General features: G+C 32.7%; 1 protein-coding gene across 2 annotated transcripts; it reads right to left on the reverse strand.

The window, feature by feature from the left end:
- Window positions 1-675: 675 nt before the first annotated feature.
- Window positions 676-23,084, reverse strand: LOC143253268 (profilin-like). 2 transcript variants are annotated; one of them, XM_076506840.1, is made up of 5 exons: window positions 22,845-23,070; window positions 19,945-20,038; window positions 10,232-10,406; window positions 5,229-5,326; window positions 676-1,490 (listed from the first exon to the last, which is right to left on the reverse strand). In XM_076506840.1, the coding sequence occupies exons 1-4, from the start codon at window positions 22,877-22,879 to the stop codon at window positions 5,229-5,231; spliced, it is 402 nt and encodes a 133-aa protein (XP_076362955.1). In that variant the 5' UTR covers window positions 22,880-23,070; the 3' UTR covers window positions 676-1,490. The 2 variants fall into 2 exon arrangements, with proteins under 2 accessions (XP_076362955.1, XP_076362956.1); XM_076506841.1 differs by lacking the exon at window positions 19,945-20,038 and having other exon boundaries at window positions 22,845-23,084.
- Window positions 23,085-25,055: the final 1,971 nt, after the last annotated feature.

Here is a 25,055-nt window from a genome sequence, read left to right on the forward strand (position 1 = left end):
AACTGATTTATTTACTACTCTGATGCCAATTTTATTTGTATAAATTGATACTGAAGAAGTTTAATTAAATTTTGAATACAACTCTGTAAAAACGTACACATTGACCTACTTGTAACAAGAGGGCTAAAATGAAAACTTTACATCCTTTTTTTGAGATTCTCCTCAACTTCTCAAATCTGTAACTCAGTTTGGAAAATGCAGATCCAACCAATTAAATGAGTGGGAACACAATCATAAACTCACTTTGAATTTCACAACTGACTAATTATAAGCTCAACTGCAACAGCTAATTGTGGTATGCACTATACTATCACTTTTAAGCCTAGTTTGCTTAAAAGTGGATTTTAGGATTTATGGGTGGTTTCACAATATATTATGACTAGTTATGATAAGTACTCATTTGAAGTGATAAAAGTTTACATATAAACACTCTTACACAAAATTTGACAGGACAAAGCATATGGAGAGAGGAAAGATGAAAATGCAACAAAATGTTTTGCCTTTAGAAAATAAAGTAAACTTTGCATTAATATCTTCCAGCTTTCTGTAGTGTCCGAAAATGTTTAAGGTTTTTTTTTTATACTAATAAGATCCTTGTGTATCTTATGTAAACATACAGAGAGCCACAAAATTAACTGAGTGTTAGGATGAGAAACTTGAGACAAATCACACAAATCAGGTGGAATGATTTAATTACTGACCCAGCTGATGGATTACATGTTACAAAACCTTGAACTTAAACCACTGGCACATTTCAACATTATGCATGATTGAAAAACATTCAAGCAAGCAGATGCTTCTATAATGGATGGTATCGATGTTTAAATCTCCCATAACTAATACTATTTTCCTCCAAATTAAATATAAGTATCAGTTATAATTGACAGAAATCATAAGAAAGTATATCACTACCTGTACTTCAGTATTCCTGTGAAAGTTGATCCACTACAACTTGTGCAATGGACTTCACTATATCTTTTAGGTAAACTTTAAGTAACATGATTTCTACCTTGAAAGAAGCATATATGTACAATGTAATAATTGGCATAAAACTACAGTAATTATAATCCTAAACCTATTTAGTATTTTGCCTTTCCCATATTTGCCAATGGAACACTTTACAGTAAATGTTCTGGTGCCTTAAATGATCAAAACAGACAAACAAGTATTCTTACACTTCCTTCAAACTTAATCCTTGTTTTATCAATGGTATCATGACTAGCTCACTAACCACTTTAATATATTTCTGGAACCGAGTTTGAAACTTACCTAAAGCAATGTAGCAAGTTTTGAAACAGAAAACTTGGTCAACATAAACAAAACACTCACTGAAATAAGGAATATAAATCACTAAATACTAAATTAATAGCTTAACAATTTTTTTATGAAATCAATGTTAATACAATGATTGTTCAAACATCAAAGCCCCTTTTGATAAAATAATCTTCTTGGGAAGTGGAAAGTCCATCTCAATCCAGCTGTTTTTAGACCTATTAAAATAGATAAAAATTCTTTATCGTAAGTTCTAATCAAAACTTTAACAAAACTCAACATCTAAACATATAACTATCTATTCACAAGTTTACTTCACCCATCTTATATCTTAACTTACTTAAAGTATCCAATATTAAGTACTTTATACCCATCTAACTGACCAAACTTAAATGTACAAATTTATGCACAGTAAGGGTCAATAAGTTTAAGTTTAAAAAGTTATTATACTATAAAATTATTTAGACTATTATTTTACTTCAATTTCAAACCAGTTAAAACTGTTTAAACATCTGACAGTACAGTTTCAAACACCTAATAAAAGGGGAAAAAATTCAGTGCTATTTAGAGATAATCCAACTAACACCCACTATTTAAAGATGTGGCCTATTTAAAGATTTAAATGTAGCCTCTGAATAAATGATGACATACAAATGCATACATTCTTCACAATATAGATGTCTTTTTTAAAGTTATTATATTACCTATTTAGTGTTTTTGTGTAGTAAAATGAGAAGGGAGGGGATGATGTTTTAGTACCAATACTTTTTACCAAATAATTCACTCTCAGACTGCTTAAAATAAACTTTTTCTCAGATTGGGTTTAATGAAGTGTGTGCCATATACCAACTTGGAGCACCAGGACCATAAAGAAAGATATGTAACAAGTCTTACTCCATACACAGTAGACAAAGTACTGCATTTTGTAAAAGGTGAAAATCCACACACCCAGTCAGTGGTAAAAGTTATTCAGTGATCCAAGAAATGGTATGCAATGTAATAAAACAAAGGTTACAAATTTTAAGTTATGTTATCCAAAACAAATGCAAGTATACAATACCTATTAAAACAAATTTCACGGTTTCCATCTGCTTTAACCATTACTTTTTATCAATAAGTATCAAAAAATGTAAGAATGGTGATATAAAAAGAAATGAAGCTTGTTATTCATACAAAGTTCCCAGCACTTAACCATTAAATTCAACACCAAAAAAATTTAAAAGAATATATATTCAGTTTTTATTAAATTATTTCAATTCATTCTGAACAGTTCATGAGGAACACTATTTCTTTATTAATCACACACACACACACACAGATAGACAGATACAAAAACAAAATGCAAAAGTATGCATTTATTTTAAGAATTAAAAAGTATTATACTAGTCATTCCTGCATTTACATTCCCAAAAATTTACAAGTCACAAAATGTCTGAAATACAAACAAACAGCATGATGACAACTTTTAGTTTTTTAGCTTAAGTTACACTTTTCAGTAAATTTACAGTTTATGATAAAATAAAATCACTTATTGACACAATAGAATATTGTGCTATCATACAACATACCTATACAAGAGTAAATACAAAGTTTCACTCATACTTATTAGCTACAATCACAGGCCTAATGACATTACACTTTAGTCTACTTTGTTGAGATAAATTTGTGAAATATCTTTCATATAATTAAAAATAATACAAATATATAACTATTACCTAACCATACCTCATTTATAAAGGCTATCCTGTACTCTTTTTAAAACTTACAAACAATCTTTCAGAAAGATCCCCTGCCCCTACTAACCTCAACAGTCATTTACTGACTTCAGACTTGCACATTTAATCCATGAAAAAGAAGAGCTCTATAGCAAACAGACTGATGTACCAAACAATACAAGCATTCGGATGTTACATTTCTCATTTTGTTAGCTTTCCAAGATTAGAAGTTGTAAAACATGAAAAGGAGTTAGTTCATATTTAGTTTTTTAAAAAGTACAACTTTAAAATTTCACTGTTTTCAAAGTATTTGGCTAGAAATACAGACACAAAAGATTACAGATTTGTTGCTTTGTTTCATTTGTTAGCAATGTTTTATCTCTTCAAGCAAAGTATTTCTATTCCCAAATAGAAAGTACAGTTGGAGGCAAGATCAAAATTATGGTTAACTTGGACTAACTGTCAAGACAAAAATTTCATGCAAGATAGCAATGAAAAAGATAAAAGTTTCTTTTCACTAAATATTCTCTTTTAATTTCAAGACCTATATTTCAGTTTCAATGCCTAAACATCATAGCACTTTACATATAAAAGCAAAAATACCTTACCATTCAACGTCTACACCTTTTACAGAACATTAAATTTACTACACTTTGTTTTTTAAAATTTATATTCACATACTCTATTTCCCTATACTGGTTTGTTAAACTTTGTACTTTTATTTTTCATTACTTAATTTGAAATACAATCTTAATACAAACAAACAGGCAATGACTTCCCACAGACACAGAAAACATCATGAACTATTTTTTTTTCCCACACAAATTGATAATGGTTAAATCAAAGTGTATACAAGTGTATAGGAATGTGTCACTGTTAAACTGCCACACTATAGCAACTGGCAATAGTAAAGTCTTTTTACAACTATAAATGGTTATTTTCCAATAATTGCATTTCAAACAAGAGAACCTGTTGAAAGTTTTTTCCCTTGATAAGCCCAAATGAAACAAATTTTCACATTAACAGAATCTTGATTCCACCAAGTTTAAAGCTTTGCACATAGGCATATTTCAATCATATCATTTAGTAACATTGCTGTTATAGGGCTGAAAACAAGAGAACAAAAAAGGAGGAACACAGTTTGGCAAAGTGTAATAATAAACTATTTACAAAAACATATTGAGAATAATAATAATACCAATGAGGAAATTAAACACCAAAGATAAGAGCATTGGTTACGAGATGTTTGGCAGGCACCAAATGCTTTTACTAAATACAGCTTCAGAGAATATATTATGTACAAGTTGACACACTAGTTCAAACAGTTTATCAATATAGTCTAAAATATTCAATGTTGTTGCATGTAGCTGAAATAACTGGCAGTCTTGTTTTCAATTTTAGTGCTATTTTTCTGGGAAATATTCAATTACAATAGCTTTTATTTCTCTTTGCCAAATGTTTAGTAGTTCATGCCACTTCATGCATGTCACTGATATCTAAATTTATAGTTTCTGTTTATTTCTAGTTAAGCACAAAGTTATACAATGGGTTATCTGTGTTCTGTCTATATGTATCAAAACCTGGTTTCTAGAATAACTTTTCAGAAATACTTCTGTGCTACTGGGAGGGGATATTTTGTTTATGGAAAAAACAAATTTAGAATTTGTTGCTAGTATCAAAACTCATTTTCTAATGTGCTTTTTTTTTTATGAACTTCATTAACAACAAAATTAATACACTAAATTGGATCTTTAGTTCAAGCTAATGCTTCAGTATAATTTAAAATACAATATCTGTAAGAGCAGAAAACATTAAAACAATCTGACTAGTGATTACTAAACATTTGATGTTTCATCTATCACAATTCACTCGTTGTGGCGACCTATTTTAATTATGAAGTGTATTGTATCTAACTGCCTAAGGCTTAAAAAGGTAGTCACACTATGTAAATGAGCCAATACTGTACATTCTGTGGTATCTTTGACTGTCACAAATAACAGCATTTCAGCTTTGTAAGAATTTCTATGGATATAACTCAACTTCTAGAAGCAAAATAATACAGAACTAAGAGAAACATGTCTATAAATTAACATACATTACAGTAATATTTCCTTCTCTATAGATATATGTCAACACTAGAAATCTTAAACATTTCCAAGTTTTTACATGTAGAAAAAAATAACATTTCCACAATTTTCTACATTATGTACTGAATCTCACAAAACTAACTATACAACTTACTTAATATCCTGCATATTTCAAATATTCCCCTAACTTTTCAACAACCACATTCAGAGTACCAGGTGGTTCACCATCAGCAGTGGCTGCTATAATTAAACCTACACATAAAAGAAAAACTGTAAGAAAACATTGGCTCAATAAAGAAAATTACTTCCTGCTACATACAATAACTTTTGCAAATGTTCTTTCACATTTCACTAAAAAATACAGGTACAAATTTAGAAACACTTGACAAACAGCTTAACACTTAAATTACCTACCTCTTTTTAAACTGTTCACACCAAAGAAAAACTACTTGTTCTAAAAAGTCAATACTGAAAACTGTTTTAATGAAACAACAATAACAAACTATACGGATATACTTTCCCAAAGACTGTAGTCTAAAACAATCATGTTAACACTATGCAGGATATTTTATAAAAACCACAAATTTCCTACACTCATTATTCCACAAAATATGCCAAATGTGAAAACAAAAAGATATTAACAAGTGGCTGTCATAAAGCATAAAATTTATTATAAAGTGTAACATTTACAAGTAACAATAAGCAAAACTGTGAATGAATTAGTTAACTATAATTACAGCTAGAGATACTAATTCCATAGCATTATATGTATGAAATGTTACAAATTGCACAACACTGATAAACAAGTACTGAGATGAGGTTTCAATAATGTAAAACTTGTATAAAATGTATCTGATATATTAAGCATCAGAATGGCAGCAAGTGAAAAAAGTTAACTATGGCAGTTTCTGATATCTGTACTTTGTATACCACTTTACAACAAATGTTTAAAGTACAGTAAGTAAATAAAAACTTTCTGTCTCTACTGATATTCAACAAAATACTTTTAAAACACTTTTGCAACTCAGAGAACATCTTCACTTCTCATAAATGCAAGTGCTTGAACAACTACATTTGATGGGGAATAGTTGTTTCAGTGCTTTGATCTATCCTACCATAACTTTATTCTATTTATTAAAATTAAAGCAGACTGTTTTAAAAACACAGTTTAGATCATGAAGGTTACTGAAATCATACATTAATGTAGTGAAAAGATTAAATAAAAAAATGAAAAATAAAACAATATATGCATAAATTACAAATAATTATCTAAGTTCTCAACAATGTTAAAAAATGTTACCCAACTGATATTCTGTAATATATACATGTAAAATAAATGGACATAACCACAACAACCAATACTGACAGCATAAAAAATTACAATGAGTGCTATGTCTTCATACAATACATTATATTAATTTCGTCTGGGACACAATTACCATAACTGAGAATTTTGTTATGATCATAATACAGTAAAATTAATTAAGCATTCTCAGTTATAGTTAAATAGGTAACAGAGAATAACTTAAGACAACCTATTCAAGTGTGAAGTTTGCAGTAAAGTTCAATTTATTTCAAACCTGTAAACAAACTGAAGTTAAAAAGACACTCACAGGGAATGTTTGCTAGATTATCAAATAAACTAGTAGAATGTTCAAAGACTTGTTTATATAAACATTTAAACATGTGATATTTCATTCAGTTAACCTTGTAGTTTGCAATATTAATAACCAAGTAAACTTTTTCTTCTTTTATTATTTTTAATACTGCACTATCACTAAACCCAAACAAGATAGGTAAAAGGCTATGCCTTCAAGTTTGTAAACTAACATTAAAAAAAAATTTTTAACTACTGTTTTATGAATGTCTATCAATAAGTTTGGTATTGTAGATTATAATTCAAAATTACTATTATACATTAGTTATTTTCTTAAATTAAAAGCATATAAAACAAATCCTAAATATCAATTTTTGTGTGTCGTGATACAGTGAATGCAGCATTGGTTCAATTTGGTTGGTTGTGATGTCTAAATAAAAACTCTATAGTTTCTTACAAATTAAATATTTAAATTACCAATACTGATAAGCTAGAATAAAAAAAAATATTTTATATTTTTTGCAATATTAATACTTTATTGCATCACTCATTATTCTGTGATAATGAGTGGCCTCATCCACCTCTTTCATTTTTTAAAATACTTGTTTATGTACATTTACTTTACCCAATAATGTGTGTATAATCAACTGAAAAATAAAAATATCTTACAAATAGTTTTTTCAGACTCTGCAAAGTATTTGCACAGGAAATCCTTTCTTTTTATGGTAGATTTCAAGTGGCAATAAGCACTAAAAGTTTATAAGGTTAGTCTGTAGTACAAAGCCCTAAGTAAGAGTTAAGATGCTTATAGCCCATTGATGTACTCATTACTAATTTTGAACTCTAGGACAAATCAAAGAACACAAACTCTGATGAACTTGAAAGTAACACAAAATAATTTACTTCCAATTATGTAAATTATTTCATTAGTATGCACATATTAATGAGCTCCAGACTATCTAAAAACAGAATATCTTAAAAACTAATAACAGTACCCAATTAAAATATACATCAATTTAAATCTTAAGAAAAACAGAAGCATGACCCTAAGACCACAAATACAAAACTATTAAACAAAAAATGTATTTATTTTCAACACCTTAACTCAACCCTCCAGTTACAGACTTCTTATAGTTAGTGTACTTTTATATATAATGCACATTTTGGTTTATTCCTGCAACTTAGTGATAACATTCAGTAAAGTCAATAAAAACTTGACAAAACTACAACTGCTTTTGTCTGTTAGATAGGAAAAAAGCTGTAATGGAGAAAATGTAATTAAAAATTAAGTCACCATCACTTCAGGTTTTCATCAGTAATTTAACAATTTTTCATCCTCAAAATTGATCTCATGTAGTATTATGTAGCCTAGTTCTGCTACATTTAAGGACTGGCTTGTCAATGTGTTAGTTTTCATAGAACATTTAGTTTTCTCTTATTTGCCATTGAAATTTCAGTACAGAATGAAAGGAAAATTCATCCAACTTTTTATACTATTTGTGAGTAAATAACACCTTATAGTAGAGATTTAACTTGCAAAAGACAAAGCAGTGGATGTAGTAGTCACAGAAGTATCACATGGAGTTGAACACTGGTCACTTGTAGCTTTGTTAGCTTCACCAGAAAGAAGTTAGAAAACAGTTTCAGCATTGTTATAGTCTTTTAAGATCAGCTACTTTATTATGCACTGAGTTTGTGTAACAAAAATTGAGAAAGTTACTAAAGAGGTTGTGTATTTATTGCCATGGCTTCCATTACTATGAGAATATTTTAAAATTTCAGTTCATGATGATTTTCAATGCCATTTTAGAGATAGGTAGGAGGAGCATTTTGACAAAATGTGCTGCAAAAACAGAATTAGAAACAAGCTAATATCTATTTTTCAAAAAAGGGTGAAAAAACAGGCTAGAAATACCTTAAGTTATCATACCAAAAACTTTCACTCAGTAGATGACAACTGTTGTTAATGTTAGCTCTTGTATTGTCAAACTGTTTCTTATCCAGTTATAATTATTTATAATAAAACTATGAAATTAAATTACTTTCAAAATGCACTAATCTCATATTTTCCTCAAGTAAAAAGTTCTGAATTAACAACTTCAAATATGTAAAGCAGAACCGATTAGTTTACTGAATGCTTCTCCCTTATTTGCTCTCAATCTAAATTAATATTACGAATACAATAATTATAAGATACCATGTGAATAATTTTACTTATTCAAGCTTTAAGCAGAATTTCTGATGCAAGTTGGCAAATCCACTTTCAAATATTGGAGCCAAACTTAATTATTCTGTGGCCAGAAAAAATTGTGAAACAAAAGCTCAGAAAGTGACTAACAGAAACTGCTCAAGTATCAAAATTAAAATTTCCTATAATTTATTCTTCTTTTCTCTGTATATAATAGACATTATCACAACATTTTTCTTTTAATTACATTCACTACAATATCTTACATTACACAACAGATATTCATTATTTATACCCAGCTATAGTTAAATGTATTAAGTAATAGCTGTAACTGATATGGTTATTCAGAGCATGAAATGCAAAGAGATGAATTGAGTTTTATAGCATGATATTGTGCAATATTAATGTAGGCTACAGTTGTAAATAATATATACAAAAGCATGAAATATACATAATGTAGCCTAGTTTGCATGTGTTCTTTTAATTCCTATCCGTTTCAATGGATTGATGTGCACATAGTAAAGAAACCTTAACTGTTCAGTGTTCTAAAAGAACAGCATAGGCTTACAATAATTCTAGCAAAGCATGTTCTTCATTTCACTTCACCTGAACAATTAGTCAACAGTTTATTTTCATTCAATTGGCTTTAAAAGTAAAAGTAGCAGAACAGAGCTTGGCACATAATGATAAGAAGAAAATAGAATTTGGCAGGGCTAGTCACAACAGAACAGGAATCTGTGAGCATTATCTTCCTGAACATGCAAACACTTGTATTTATTCTATCGCTTTCAAGTTATTTACTGACCAAAGTTTTCATTAATGGCATATTCAGATGTTTTATTTTTATCACACTTTATCAACTTTGTATTGTATTGTCTTTTGTCATTTACAATACCAAGTCACCCATTTTTGTCTATCTCTACCAGCTTATTGTAAAGAACGGAAGAAATTATTGTTCACAATAATGTAGAAGGATGTAATGTTACAAGCTACTCGAATCTCACAATGATTAACAAGTACATCTGAAAAAAAATTGTAAGTATTTAAAAAGTAATCTATCTTGACAAGGGAACTTGCCTGAAGACTATACAGTTTGAAACAATTATGCTACTGCTATGCAGGATGTTTGTTAACTATTTATTACAGCCTACTTATAACAATCATTTTTCCACACTGCATATTCATCCAGGATAAACACTAACACATGATTACTTGCAAAATTTATCTTTACTGATAGAAACTTTAAATAACCAAAACTTCACATATTTGAGGCAAATCAATGAAAACTAAAGTTATTTATGTTTGACAATGTCATTAATTTTAAGAAGTCTCCTGAAGACCTTTTAGTAGTATATCAAACTTGTACACCTACATGTACCAGTCTTTACAACACACAGTGCTGAGCCTTCTTTTCTTCCCCGCAATAGGTCTTCATCAGCACGTAAGCAAATATACCTTTGTCCCCCAAGGTGGATACCTTCTCCTTGGAATGTTTCAGGTTTGGTCTTCATTTGGTCAACAATTTTTTTTAACTCATTTTGTGTTACCTAGGTAAAAGAAATACACATTTTGAATTAATATGATGATATAAAATGCTTCATCAGGTTTTAACCACTAAATATTAGCAACCAATTTATAACTTTTTTTTCATAGATTTTGTCACTGTGTTAAATCTTAATAAATCTGGCTATAATTTTGCAAACACAGTAATGCAAAATGTACCAGAGCTATTGCTAGTTTATTTACAAGATGTGGTCAAGGATTCTGTTTCAGACAAAAATTATAGTTCCTCTTTTTCCAACAGATTTATTCTCTTTCTCAATACTCTTAAACAATAAATAAATAGATGTAGATATTTGTGATGACAAGAAACCCACCTGAAGTAAAAACGTATCTCAGGATGGCTGGTGTGGGTATTAACATACTTTTACTAGTAAAGAGGAGAACAGTGTTTTGACCTTTTTAGCTCATCATTCAGGTTGCAAACTCTCTCTTTGTTAACCTGATGATGACTGAAAAGGTTGAAATGTTCTCTGCATTACCAGCAAAAGTGTTAATACCCATACCAGTTGTCCTGAGATACAAATGTAGATATTACCAAATTAATCGAGAATACATATGAAAAAAGTTTCAATATTTATTAACTGATCCTCCCATTACTTTCATTCCCAGTTAAAAAACAATACAAGAGCTAATACAATTACAGCTTCAACCACAAAGGACAAGTCTGACCAGTTAGCTATCAGAAAGGTATTAACAAAAGATAAAGGAAGAAAACATCTTCCTAGCTACTATCCAGACTAAAATATTTTCCATGTTCTGTTCAGATTTTCTTCAACAATAAATACATTCAACAGTATAAGATCTTTTAGCAAGTTTAAAAAAATTAAAGTTCCAGATGTTGTTCAAACTGGTGACTGAAAACAACTTCAAATGCACCTCTACAGGAAAAAGCTAGTTTCCTTCTACAGATGTTTTAGCTTTTATTTTTATACAACTTTAATTATGAAAGAGCACACCTATTAAATTTTCAATGATTGGTGTAACATACATTATTTTACACTAAATGCTTCATGTTCAATCATATTCATTTGAGCTTGTTTTTGTTTTTTGTTAATTCTTAGCTTCATACAAAGAATAGTAAAATTAACAATTTTATCTCTTCACATTAATGATTTTTCAACTTGTTTAAATTTGCAAATAAGGCTTAAACCAGTTGGCTAGCATGAATTCCAAACTCATATGGCTACATTAAAACTGTGGGATTGAATGTATTTAAATTTGTAAGATATAAATTATGGTGATTGGTTGAATAAACATACAGTACCTTGTATAACTATCCATCCCCCTTACAAAGTTTCCCCATTTTGTTGCTGTCTGAGCTTGCAATCAAGAAACATTCAAATAAGACAATATTTCAAATCTACACAATCTGTTCCAAACTGAAAAAATAAAAAATGCTGATATTTTGTTAGCAAGTTAGATTTTCAAAGAAAATTAGAATATTCTTAGTTGCACAAGTATTCTACCCCTTTGATATGGCAATCCTGAATCAGTTTAGGTACAAAAGATAAAACTTTTGATTGTATTATTATCAAGATTAACCCATATATCAGACTACAGCCAACATTTAGAATATGTTTTAGAAAATGTACAGTAACATATAATAAGTACGAGTCTCTTGCTTGTGTGTAATCAAATTGGTTTAACTTGACTTCAGGATAAAGTCATCTGTTCAAACCACAACTCACAAATTGAAACAACAAACCAATCATGACAACCATGGAACTTTCTAATCAAGTTATGGATTAAGTTGTAGAGAAGGAAAAGGTTACCAGAAAATTTCAAAATTACTGATTATCCCTTTGAATACAGTGAAATCCATCATTATGAAGCAGTATACAGTACATGCCACTCAGCAACTATCTAGATCAGGTAGGTAGGTATTCAATGTTTATTGGCACAAAGCTACAAGGCTATCTGTGCCAGACAAGATGTGGTACAGTATAAGTATAGGGCAATTAAGGTAAAAAGTAAAATATGTAAAATTAGGAACTGCCAGGAAGACTAAAGCAAGAAGTACACCCTTACTGTCAGTTACCTGAAGTTAGCCTTTCCAGTCCTGGGTTCAGTTCAAAAGAAAAATAAAACCTAAAATGTGTAAAATTAAGATTGCCAGGAAGACTGAGGCATCAACATCAAATTTGCAGTCAGTCACCTGAAGTTAGCCTTTCCAGTCCTGGGTTCAAGTCAAAATAAAAATTGAAATGTGTAAATGAAATGCTAAAACATTATATAGTCCAATAAAAAATCTTAAATTAAGTGTAAAAGACCAATGGCTCTTAAAAATGTAAAAACATGAGTGAGATAGGCAGAATCAACTATAACATGGGCCAAAGTCAAGGGCAAACCTGCATTACAAATATCTTTAAAATGGTGTTGTCATTCTAGGTTGTAACGATGGCATGATAATAAAATGTGGATGATTGTGATCTGAGTGCCACATAGATAACACATTGGTGCAGCAGTACCAGATAAAAGGAAGTGGTGGGTTAAAAACTGTGACCAACACATAGCCTTGCCAAAACAACCCCCTCTCTTTGATCCTCACAGAAGAGCAAGAGGGCCAAAGACCGAGAGAAGGTTTGATTTGAAAAAGCTTGTTATTGTGTTGCTCATTCCAGATTGCCTGCCATCTGGTATACAGTCTGGATTTAATAACTGGACCATAGTCCATGTATGGAATGGGTACTGGGATGATAGATCCAGAACAGACAGACTTTGCTGCTCTGTCGACCAACTCATTCCCACAAATACCAACATGACCTGATATCCAAAAGAATTGGACAGAAAGAGATAAGAGAGAAAGATAGGCCAGTTTGTTTTCGATATTGATGAGAAGAGGGTGGTGACTATCATGGAATGACTCCAGGGCCAATAAACAGCTGAGTGAGTCCGTATATATTGCACAATTTGTATATTGCATTATTTCAATATGATTTAGGGCAAGAGAGATGGCATACAATTCGACAGTGAAAACAAACTGTAGGGATAGTCTGTGTGCCACAATCGAACTGTCATAAGCCATGGCAGAGCCCACTGAGTCACCCGATTTGGAACCATCTGTATATATAGGAAGGGATGGATCATATGAAAAATGTTCAGCAAAGAAAGAGCAATATTTCTAATTGGGTGTATCTGCTTTCCTCAGATGACTCAAAGATAGGTTACAACTAGGGACAGTAGTTTGCCATGGTGGAATAGGCTGATATGAAGAAACTGCAATGTCATTCAAGGATAAATCCAATTCTTCTAATTGTGCCTGGATACGAAGACTAAAAGAAAGAATGGCAGATTTTCTGTTATTAAAAAGTGTGGTCCATTGTGATTGGAAAACACAACTCTAGGTAGGATGTTGTGGTAAGGATCAAAGTTTGGAAGCATATATTAGAGATAGTTGCAAACAGCAAATATATAGAGGGGGCTCATGAGATTCCACATACAGACTTTGCATGGGAGAAGTACAAAAAGCTCCAATGCAAAACCAAAGCCCCAGGTGATGGACAGGATCCAACATTTTCAATGCTGAGGTTCTGGAAGAACCATAAACCACAGACCCATAGTCAAGTTTGGATCAAACGAGGGCACGATAAATTTTGAGCATGGAGTATCGATCTACTCCCCAAGAAGTAGAAGAGAGGACACGGAGAATGTTCAATGCTTTTAGACATTTGATACAAAGTTGCTTGATGTGCGATATAAAATTTAATTTACAATCAAATATAAGACCTAAGAACTTTGCCTCAGGGACGACAGGAAGTACAACATCATCAAGACAGAATTCTGGATCTGGGTGGATTCCCTGTTTGCGGCAGAAATGTGTACAAACTGTTTTAGAGAGTGAAAGTTTAAAACCATTTGCCATGGTCCACTTCAGTATCTGATTGATTGCAGTTTGTAGCTGCCCTTCAATAAACTTCATGTTTGATGACTTACATGAGATGTGAAAGTCATCAACAAAAAGACTGTTTGCAACTGCAGGGGGTAGCTGTTCACTGATGGCATTAATCTTTATAATGAAAAGTGTCACACTCATAATACAGCCCTGACAGACTCCAAGTTCCTGTGGGAAAAATATGAGAAAGTGTAGAGCCCACACGGAGTTGGAATCGGCATTTAAATAAGAATTGCTGGATTAAAAGGGGTAAGTTGCCACGCAATCCATACAAGTGAAGGTCTAGTAAGATGTCATATCTCCATGCTGTATTGTAAGCTTTTTCTAAAAAAAAAAAAAAAGTAACAAAATGTTGTCACCTTAAAAAGGCTCCTCCGATTGATGTTTCAAAGCAAATTAAGTGGTCTATCGTAGAGCATTGTCTTCAGAACCCACACTGAGTAGGTGAGAGGAGGTTGTTTGATTCAAGAAACCAAACGAGGCAGGCATTGATTATCCTCTCCAAGATCTTACTGAGACAACTTGTCAAAGCAATGGGACGGTAATTTGAAGGAATCGTTGGATACTTCCAAGATTTCAGAATAGGGACTATGATAGCTTGCCACCAAGCATCTGGATAGACATTTTCCTACCATATCCGATTAAAGACAGCTAGGAGAATAGTAAGAGAGTTCTGGGAGAGGTGGCATAACATCTCAATGTATATTAGCAGGTCCAACTGATGTATTGCCAGACTGATGAATAGCAAGTACGAGTTATAGAAATGGTCAGTTGAAAAGGAAAGAGGCAGATGCTCCACCTGTGTTTTAATGGCTAAAAAGGAAGGGGATAAGTTTGAAGAGCTAGATACATGAGAGAAGTGCCCAAGAGTATTGGCTCTGTGCATCTGCAACTTCATGGCCATCAGGTATTAAGATAGAGAGGGGGGCAGAAGTATATCTTCCACTCACCCTCTGGATCCCATCCCATATAACTTTAGTGCTGGTGGTTGAAGAAATGCTGGAGGTGTATTTTATCCAAGATTCCTTCTGGCTTTGACGTTTAACTTGCTGAGCTCGTGCACAGGCTTGCTGAAATGCAATGCAGTTTGAAAGTGTGAGGTATCTTCAGAATTTATCCCATGCATGTTTCCGAGTTTTTCATGTCATGGAACAGGCAGAATTCCACCAAGGGCAGGGATGTCATGGGGAACATGTCAAAGTTTTAGGGATGCATCGAGTAGCAGCTTGTATAATACTGTTGGTTACTGCTGCTATACAATCATCTATGGATGATTTATAAGATGGCAGGATCAAGTTCTGAGAGAGTAGTGAAAGAAGGCCAGTTGGCCTGGACCAACTTCCACGGAGGTACATGGGTCGTGTGGTACTGATCACGGCTAATCTCTCATAAGATGATGGGAAAATGATCACTACCTCGTGGATTGATGTCAACCTCCCAGGAAAAGTGAGTGAGTAGTGAAGGGGAACAGACAGAAAGATCTATAGCTGTAAATGACTTACTAGGTGCATGAAAATGTGTAAGAGCCAGTATTGAATAGAACCAGATTGTGGTTCCAGAGCATATGCTCTATGGCATGCCCTCTCATATCAATATGGAAGCCACCCCAGAGGGGATTACGCCCATTGAAATCTCCCAAGATTAAAAAGGGGGTTAGCAGTTGCTCAATGAGAGTATCAAGGTCTGACTGATTATAATGCATTTCAGGTGTAAGGTATAGAGAGCAAATAGTGATGGTACAACCCAAGGAGACACGGATGGCTACAGCCTCCAAGGGTGTGGTCAATGACGGGGACCAGGTGGGCACATGCTGATCAACCAGCAATGCAACTCCCCCATGTCCCTGTCCTACACATAACCTATCGTTCTGGTATAATGAATAGTGTCAGATAGTAACTGTATCTGTAGGCTGTAGAAATGTTTCCTGCAAAGAAAGACATATGGGATGATAAAAGTCAATCAGATCTTTGATGTCAGTCACATTCGATTAGAAACCTCAACAGTTCCATTGGATTAGTGTGACCATGTGTAATTATTTCAGAGGAGAAGACGGTAAAGAGTCCTTCTGCTAATGACGTTTTTTTTCTTTATTGGATGTGGGTCTATCGCCCTCTATGGATCCTGCTCCAGTTTGAATGGTCGGGTCTGAATTTTTCGGAACACGTACTAATGATTGAGGGTGCGGATGAGTGGTTTAATTTTTGGGGTATCAAGAGAGGGAGACCCCATGGAAACATCTTGATTTGAAGAAGGTGAAGTTCGGCAATGACTGGAAGGTGTGGTCAGGACAGAAATGGAAGGAGACACTAATTCGTAAATTGTGTTGATTTTGGGAAGTGTTTCATTAAGATTTGCTGATGAAGATTGTGTAGGGATAGGGTAAGGTCTGTTTGGACTCCTACTGTAGTAGTAGAACAGGTTACAGCAGCATAAGTTCTGGATGGAATAGGTAATAATAATTTTTGAGCCTCTGTGTAAGTGAGATTGTTAACTGTCTTGAGATGTTGTACTTCTTTTTCTTCTACCCATTTAGAGCAAAAGGTAAAATAAGAAGGATGCGTACCATTACAATTTATACAATGTTGTTCGAGTTGGCATTCGGTGGCATTATGGTCTTTGCCATCACAACAGGCACAGGTCAAGGAGCCACAGCAAGATTGTTTTGAATGACCAAATCGTTGACAATGGAAACATCGTACAGAATTTGGAATATAAGGTTGCACTTTATAATTCAGAAATCCTGCTTTTATTGTGGTGGGAGGATGTGGTACAGTAAATGTTAGTATTAGAACATTGTTGGTTCCAGAATTCCATCTTTTCGAGTGAAGTTTCAATGTACTGCTGTGACACCTTGGCTAGTGAGACCTGCGAAGATCCCAGATTCTGGGACGTTCCTTAAATCTCTTTCAACTACAACTCCTCTGGAAGTATTCAAAGTGGAATGAGAAGTAACTTCAATGGATGTGTCTCAGAAGGGCTTGTTGGCTCCCCTAAATTGGTAAAAAAGCTACATTCAGGAGACATCTTTGTCACAGCATTCCAAACTCCTCCTGATATCAAAGGAATGCAAAATTAGGAATCACAGGACAGATTCAAGTGGTGAGTTAGGCTGTACAGATTCATCAATGCGAGGTCGTTTTCCAGTAGTCGGGTTTTTCTCGATTGGGTTCAAGTTGCGTTAATTTTTTGTTTTAGGAGTATCAATAATAAATAGAAAATTTTTTGGTGCCCACTGACCCCACCCACCATGGAGCCCTACAAAGGGCTACACTACAGTGCCTTAAGTAGAGATCCCAGGGTTTCGTGAGCACTATAACCGAATGCCAGTGTCAGACACAATGTCCACAACACTCGTTGTGGACATCCTATGCTGATACTCAGTTGACCCTCCCCTAAATGGAATAGCCGATTGATCCTAGGGGCCACCCAAAGGCTGCCTGTCTACAGGAATTCAAGGCCAAAGTGGTGTGTTGGAGTTGGACCCCTCAACTACCAGGATTCTCTCCTCCCCTTCATGGGTTACCATGCATGGGAAACATGCAGGTGGATGTTTAGATCCCAGAGGAGGTAAACTGGAAGAACAGAACCTTCTCTGGGAGGTCCCATCACCATGTACAGGAATCCACATCAAGGGGTCTAGATCAAACGACCCCTTTAAAATAAACAGCCAATCAAACAAAAACTGGTTAAGAATGTCAACATGAAGCCAACAGCAACTTAGAAAGGTCTGCAAAGTTCTATATCTGAGATTAGAGACAGTGTTCATACATCAACAATATCCCAGTCCCTATACAAAGCTAGTCTGTACAGGCAAGTAAGCAAGAAAGAAGCCATTACTGAGCAATAATCATCTTAAATTTCACATGGAATATGTGATAAAACATGTAAATGATATTGCATACATGTGACAGAATGTCTGGTAGTCAGATGAGAAACAACTTGAGCTTGTTGGTTTATATTCAAAGCATTGCATCTGGTACAAGCCCAGTACAGCACATCACAACTGTCAAGCATAGTGGTGGTAGCATCATGCTATGAGACTGCTTTTCATTAGCAGGGACTGATACTTGTCAGGATTGAAGAAATAATGAATGACAAAGTACAGGTGAATCCTCCTGGAAAACTTGCTTGACTCAGCCATGAATCTAAAAGTGATTCGAAAATTCACATTTCAGCAGGACAATGATAAGAAGCACAAGGTCATACCACAATGGAGAGATTTTCAAAGAAGAAAATAAATGTCCTAGAGTGGCCCTGTCAAAGTCCCGACTTAAATCTAACAGAAAATTTATGGTGAGACTTAGTTATAGTCTGTCCACAATCTTTCAACAAATTTGTGAGAAGTGGAGAAATTTTGCCAGGAGGGATTGGCAAAAATCATACTATTTCATTGTACAAAGCTGGTAGAGACCTATCCAAAAACACAGCAGTACTTACTAAAAAAGAACTCCCATCAAGTACTGGCATAAAGGGTTGAATATTTATACAATCAAAAATTTTCAATTTATAAATTTTCAATAAAGGTTTTGCTGACACTCAACCTGATTCACACATAAGAATTAAATAAAAACATGTTAATTAAAAGAAGTTGCTTACATCACTTGTATTTCATCAAAATGTGACATTATTGGAAGAGGGTGAATATTTTGGAAGGTTATTGTAGTTTATAAAATATATATATAGCAAGCATTTACTTTTTACATCATTCTAAATATAAACATTTCTGCTCTGCCTAGGAATTCTGTTCTCACTCTCTCTCAGAGGAAAATAAAAAAAAAGATTTAGTTTTATGTAAATTATACAGATCTTTAAATTCACAATTAAATAAGTAAATTTATTTTCTAAACTGGAACTCCTTTCAGTTTCTGACTGATAAGAATTGTTCATAGTTTTATTATAACACTGAACTAATCAGCTTCATGCCATCCAGCACAGAATTTGTTCTTCAATATTCTAGACAGTGAGAACCAGTAGCAACAGTCTTGCTCTCTTTCACTTTAGCCAACAAGGCTTTTTAGTCATCTTGGAAAAAATAAATTTTAATTATAACACCACCAAATAAATGAAGTAAGAAACATTTTAACACCTTTACTTGTACTATTATCAAGGTTAACCCATATATTAGACTACAGCCAACATTTATAATATATTTTATATAATGTACAGTAACACTAGCAAGTAAAACCTACTATTACAGAAATTTTCAGTTTAACACATACAAATGCTGAAGCTTTGGAAGTTTCTCCATAAGAGAACACTAGTAGTAAAAACAAGGTTGGGATGCCATTTTAATAAAAAAGGAAATAATTTATTTCACTCAGTGTATTTGTTCAGCATATTTAGAAATTAAAAATACATTAAATGCTATTCAGTTTTAAAAAAGAGGCAATCACCACAAGATAAAAGTTCAAAATTTGGTGGTGGTTGTTTTTTCAGGAAGGTGTAATGGAGTACTAAAAAGTATGTTGTTTAGTACAAAACAGAAATGATCCCAAATTCTAGTAGGTAACATTATATGGGAATGTCTGTTATTTATTTCAACTTGGATTTATTTTCATAGAAATAACATTTAATATTTGAGAGAAATCAGTTTTTCCATTTAGTGCAATGTAGAAAATGTGTTTTCTTACAGCAAAGTCATGTGGTGCCATCTGCTGTGTCCACTGAGGGGAATCAAACCCCCTGATTTTAGCATTGTAAATCTGAAGACTTGACATTGTCCCACTGTAAGGTAGAAATATGTGAACAAGATAATAAAAACAAATCTATCATGCTCGACTTTTCAAATGAACATGGCTACTCTACTTCTCATCTTCACCACACTAAAGATAAACTACATAACAGCAATAAATGTCTGAACTTAGTTTTCCAAAAGCTCATTAGCTTAACCCGTATCATTAATAAAACCAACACCATAAGCAATTCAAAATTTCAAACTACATGCATCCAATCTAACTTCACCAAATGCATTCTTAGTGTGGGTAATAAAACTTTAATTTAAAAAACATACAGAATAACATTTTGACATTCTCAGGTCATCTTTAGGTTTAAAAAACTTTAAAGTTTTAATGCCCATACCAGCTGATTTAGAATACATTTTTACTTCAAGCAGATTTCTCATCATCATGAAATGAACTCCCTACTTCCACTGATCATCGATATATTCCTTTTACTCTTACATTTTGCCAATTCAACACAAATAACATTGTTTGACAACTTCCATGTCACACCACACAAAATACCACTGGTCATACGTTCCATAATAAACCTGTAGTTTCTTATAAAAAAAAAACACTGACCATTTTCCACAATGAACTTCGAAACAATATATAACTGTCATCTGCTACTTAAGTTGTCAGAGGAACAGAAGTAACACTTACCCTTACATTAACCATAGAACACCTGTTAGAGGCCCTAAATCAACGTGCTCTATTAATAGCCATTTCACCTGTACATCTAAATGTACATTGTCCCACTGTAAGGTAGAAATATGTGAACAAGATAATAAAAACAAAAACAGTAATAATTACTGTATTATTTGTAACAACTGTGACCAAGTGTTAGTAGGAGAAACCAGCTAAATGCTACATAGCATCTTGGTACTTCAAACGAATTGTTCATTCTCTTGAGCACTTTTAAGTACATCCCTTACATTATGCCCCTTCCTACACCAATAAAAAAAAAACACGACTAGAAAATAAGTAATTTCGGAATTTGGTTGCTTAAGTTCTTTCAATATTAATGAATGGTTTAGAGCTTGGTATTTTTTTTTTAAGCACACTTCTTTAATTATGTTAAAATGTTTTATTTCCTTCTTTGCTATGTATAATTGTTCTATATTACAAATACTTTTAATAATTATACTATATTGTTTAGTTTTTGTAGTTCTATCTCACATTACATTCTGTTTTCATATATTGTTTCATTTCAAAATGTTCCTGCAGATGACATTAATTGACAGGCTTGTTTCTGCTTTATAAAGCACTTGCATGAAACACTGCCAAGTAAATAAATTACTACTATAGATTTGAAAGGTGATTTTTATCTACAAGTCTATATTACTAAATTACATAACTTCCTGATTAGAAGGCTTGTAAAAATTGAATACATCCTCTCTTCTTCAGTTAAAAACTCATTCCAATCACAACATTGATTCCAATCTTTAAAACAACACAACTTTTGTGTACACAAACTTCTACCCTCTTTGTTTTATAATCTTAACAAAATTAATTTAAAATATTAAAACTCACAGCATATTAATCATTTGGCCACAATTCAGGAATACCAATAATTAATAACTCCTAATCAATGCAAATTACCTACACAATTATGTAAACTAAAAACTACAGCAGTTAGTAATACTGTCCTTTCTGACAATATTTTAAATAAATTCTAGTATTAGCATAAATACCTTGCAATTTGTTTGAACCCCTCGTTTTTAGTAAAATAATTTAATTTGTATTTTATATATTAAAATATCACAATGTCAAAAAAAAACTACCCTCATCTCTTAACATATTATTATTAGCCACAAATAATTCAGTCTCTTTCTCCAAGTATAATTTTTCCAATCTACTTATACAGGAAGACTGCCTCAATCAAACAGGGTTACCTAGTTTGAACATATCTTCAAAGTCAAGCCAACTAATATAATTTGAACAAATTCCTAAAATTTTCTGTTACTTAAGAATCTTTCATTCATACTTAAAATGTAATATAAATATAAAGACCTACACAGTATTTACTACAAGTTAAACTTTGTATTAGCCCTTTCTATTTAATAACCCTTCTAACCTTGCCATTACTAAAAACACTTTGCATCAGTATACACAACATAATTTGAATTTTTTCTTCTTCTTGCTACTAAACATGCATTTAATTTTATCAATTATAGCATTCTGAAATTTAGCACTTGGTATAAATTCTCAAACTGATATTGTGTGCTTCACAATAATTGAAGTATAAAAGAATCTACTGGAAACTTAATATGAAATTCTCTTACTACAGTTCAAATGCTTAATAACTTTGTATTTTCTCTTTCTTTCCCAGTACTAATATGAGTTTGTTTCTTTTTAATTATATTGTTACCTGTAATACCTTAAATAAAACCTAGCCCTACTGGGTCCACCAGTATAATGTCACTGTAAAGTTCACAGTTTTTGATTCATTTTATTTCCTGTAACTCCCAACATCAAGCCCTACATTCTTAGGATCAATTACCGACTAATTAGTTTTATGTCAACCAACGTTTAATTTATTTTTTGTTCATTGTTGAAACTTATTTCAAATGTATTTGATAATGATAAACTTATACAGAAATTTGTAGAGTAATTATATTAGCACGTACCCAAATTTAAAATAAAAACAGTGGATTTAATTTTTTCGTTAACAGTAACACTATCAGTATCACATTCCAACGTCAGAGTTCTAGAAATTTCCAGTCACTGTATTTCTCAATATATTTCAAACTTAGGCTTATATAACTTACTACTAGTAGTATACTTAGTGCCTAAGCCTTACGGTTACTCACTTGAACTCCATGTGAAGCCCATACTCCTCCATCATGTCCTGCGATTACAGCTAATCTACATTTAATTTGAGAGCAAATGTGGTTATCAACATAAGTTTGCCAGGACATTATGGTGATAATATCAGATACTTAATACTTATTTAAGAAATAAGTGCCTAACCTAGTTTCTTTGATGAGCCCTATTTTAGAACTTCACTTTCGCTTAAAACATATAGTTCCCTCTATTTTCGCCTTTCGTATCACTCCGCGTACTAACTTAGCTACTACAGTGTTGTCAAGCCCTTATTTCGCAAAAAATGAAAGATTGGACAGGAGGGTTTGTTATATTGAATGCGAACAATTGTTTCATTAGTAAGCAGGAAAGTGTTAACTGTAAAAAGTATTTGTAAATTTTTAAAGTAGTTGATATTTGAAATTTACTTCAAAATATATTTATCAAAATGAATATTGGTAAATCGCTAAATATAACACATAAACAAATATCCCTTTTCCAGTTCTATTGTGTCTGATCTGAAGGTTTTATACACTAAATATAGTCCCCCGTTGGTACACTGGTAAGTCTACAGATTTACACCCTTGTGCAAATTAATTGAAACAAATGGCCATTTTACAATATTTTCAGCATGGCGGCTGGTGTAGGCTCGTTTGACCCGCTGATTTCCTTTAATAGTCATTTTTTTTCACAAAGACGGCGTCATTAGTTGTGTTTTGCAGTACAGTCGATCTATTTATGGGATATATGACGAAATTTTGAGGAATATTATGTCATTCAAAATTGCGTTATAAGGGAAAGGAGACCAGTCAAAAAACAACTTCTTACCAACTCAATGAAGAAAAAACGGCATCAATGGACGCAAGAACAATGGAGGAAGGTGTTATTCAGTGACGAGACTCATTTCTTCGTACAGGGTCAAAGAAGTCTGCATGTTCGCAGATCTCCAGGTGAGAAACTTCGAGAATCTCACATCAATCAGTTCATAAAACATCCCTTGAAGAAGATGTTTTGGGGTTTTTTTCAGCTATTATGACGTCGGAGGCTTACATATCGTAGAAGGTATGATGCGAGGACCACAGTACATGGAAATTTTGCAGATAAGAGTCGTTTCAGAATTGAAAAAGAGATTTTTAGATGGATCTGGCGTTTTTCAGCAAGATCTGTCTCCATGCCACACATCGAACCTTGTGAAGAATTTTATGACTACAATGTGAATAAAGGTGCTGGACTGGCCTGGAAACTCTCCAGACTTAAATCCTATTGAAAATCTTTGGGCGATTTGTAAAGAAAGGCTTCGGGGAAAAGACTGTACTACGAAAGATAAGCTAATTGAGGCCACAATTGAGGTGTGGTACCGCAATCCAAAAATTAGTAAAGATTGCAGTCAACTCGTGAACTTGATGCCAAAGCGGATTAATGATCTTCTGAAAAATAAAGGCCGTCATACCATGTATTAATTTCTGAGTAATTTTTGGATTCTCTGAAATAAAACGCAAAAAATTGAAAAAAATCGTAATTTTCCGTCTTGTTTCAATTAATTTGCACAAGGGTGTACAACGCTAAGTTTAGAACTCTCTTGATTAATCTCGGTGAACTCAGCAGATAGCCCGATGTGGCTTTGTTATAAGAAAAATACACACACACTCAATAATATATACATATATATATCATATTAATTCAAGCATTTGTCACTTTCGCAAAAAAAAAGGCAAGTGGTTTATTTTTTATTAATTTCATTTGTGAGATTAATTTGTTCTTCGGTATCATAACTATGTTGGTATGATATATATTTGTGTTACTTTGTGCTAAAAACAAAATAAGTAAATACCAATAATAGGGTGTTAAATATTCAATCCAGAGTAACATTGTAGAAATTTCAAAATTACCCAAAACTGCACTTATTTTCAGTTGAACAAAGTAAAAACAAAAAGTGTTTATTTGTTGATGACTTAATGCAAGTACTCTGGAAGATATTTAAAAGACGATGAAAGCATTAATTTAATATGAATGTTCCAGTAAAATCAACAAAATAAAGTGGTTATGTTTCTCTTTCTTTAAGTGAGTGAAGAAAACTACATAATGGAATCGTTAAACTATTGAATAACCAAGGCTGGATGTTGCCGTCTGGTTAGCCTGCCGAGCAGTGAATCAGGAAGTCTACGATTCTCAGTCGAATATTGAAGACATAACTTTGTACACACATCTCTTTTGTAGCT

This window comes from Tachypleus tridentatus, chromosome 6 (assembly GCF_004210375.1).
Source record: "Tachypleus tridentatus isolate NWPU-2018 chromosome 6, ASM421037v1, whole genome shotgun sequence".
In the NCBI taxonomy this organism is placed as follows: Eukaryota; Metazoa; Arthropoda; class Merostomata; order Xiphosura; family Limulidae; genus Tachypleus; species Tachypleus tridentatus.

Coding starts and splice junctions, on each gene's coding strand:
- LOC143253268 (XM_076506840.1), bottom strand. CDS start 22,879: ATGATGGAGGAGTATGGGCTTCACATGGAGTTCAA. Junction 10,407..19,944: donor TGGCACCACATGACTTTGCT/GTAAGAAAACAC, acceptor TCTTTTACCTAG/GTAACACAAAATGAGTTAAA. Junction 5,327..10,231: donor TGTTGTAAAGACTGGTACAT/GTAGGTGTACAA, acceptor TTTTATGTGTAG/GTTTAATTATAGCAGCCACT.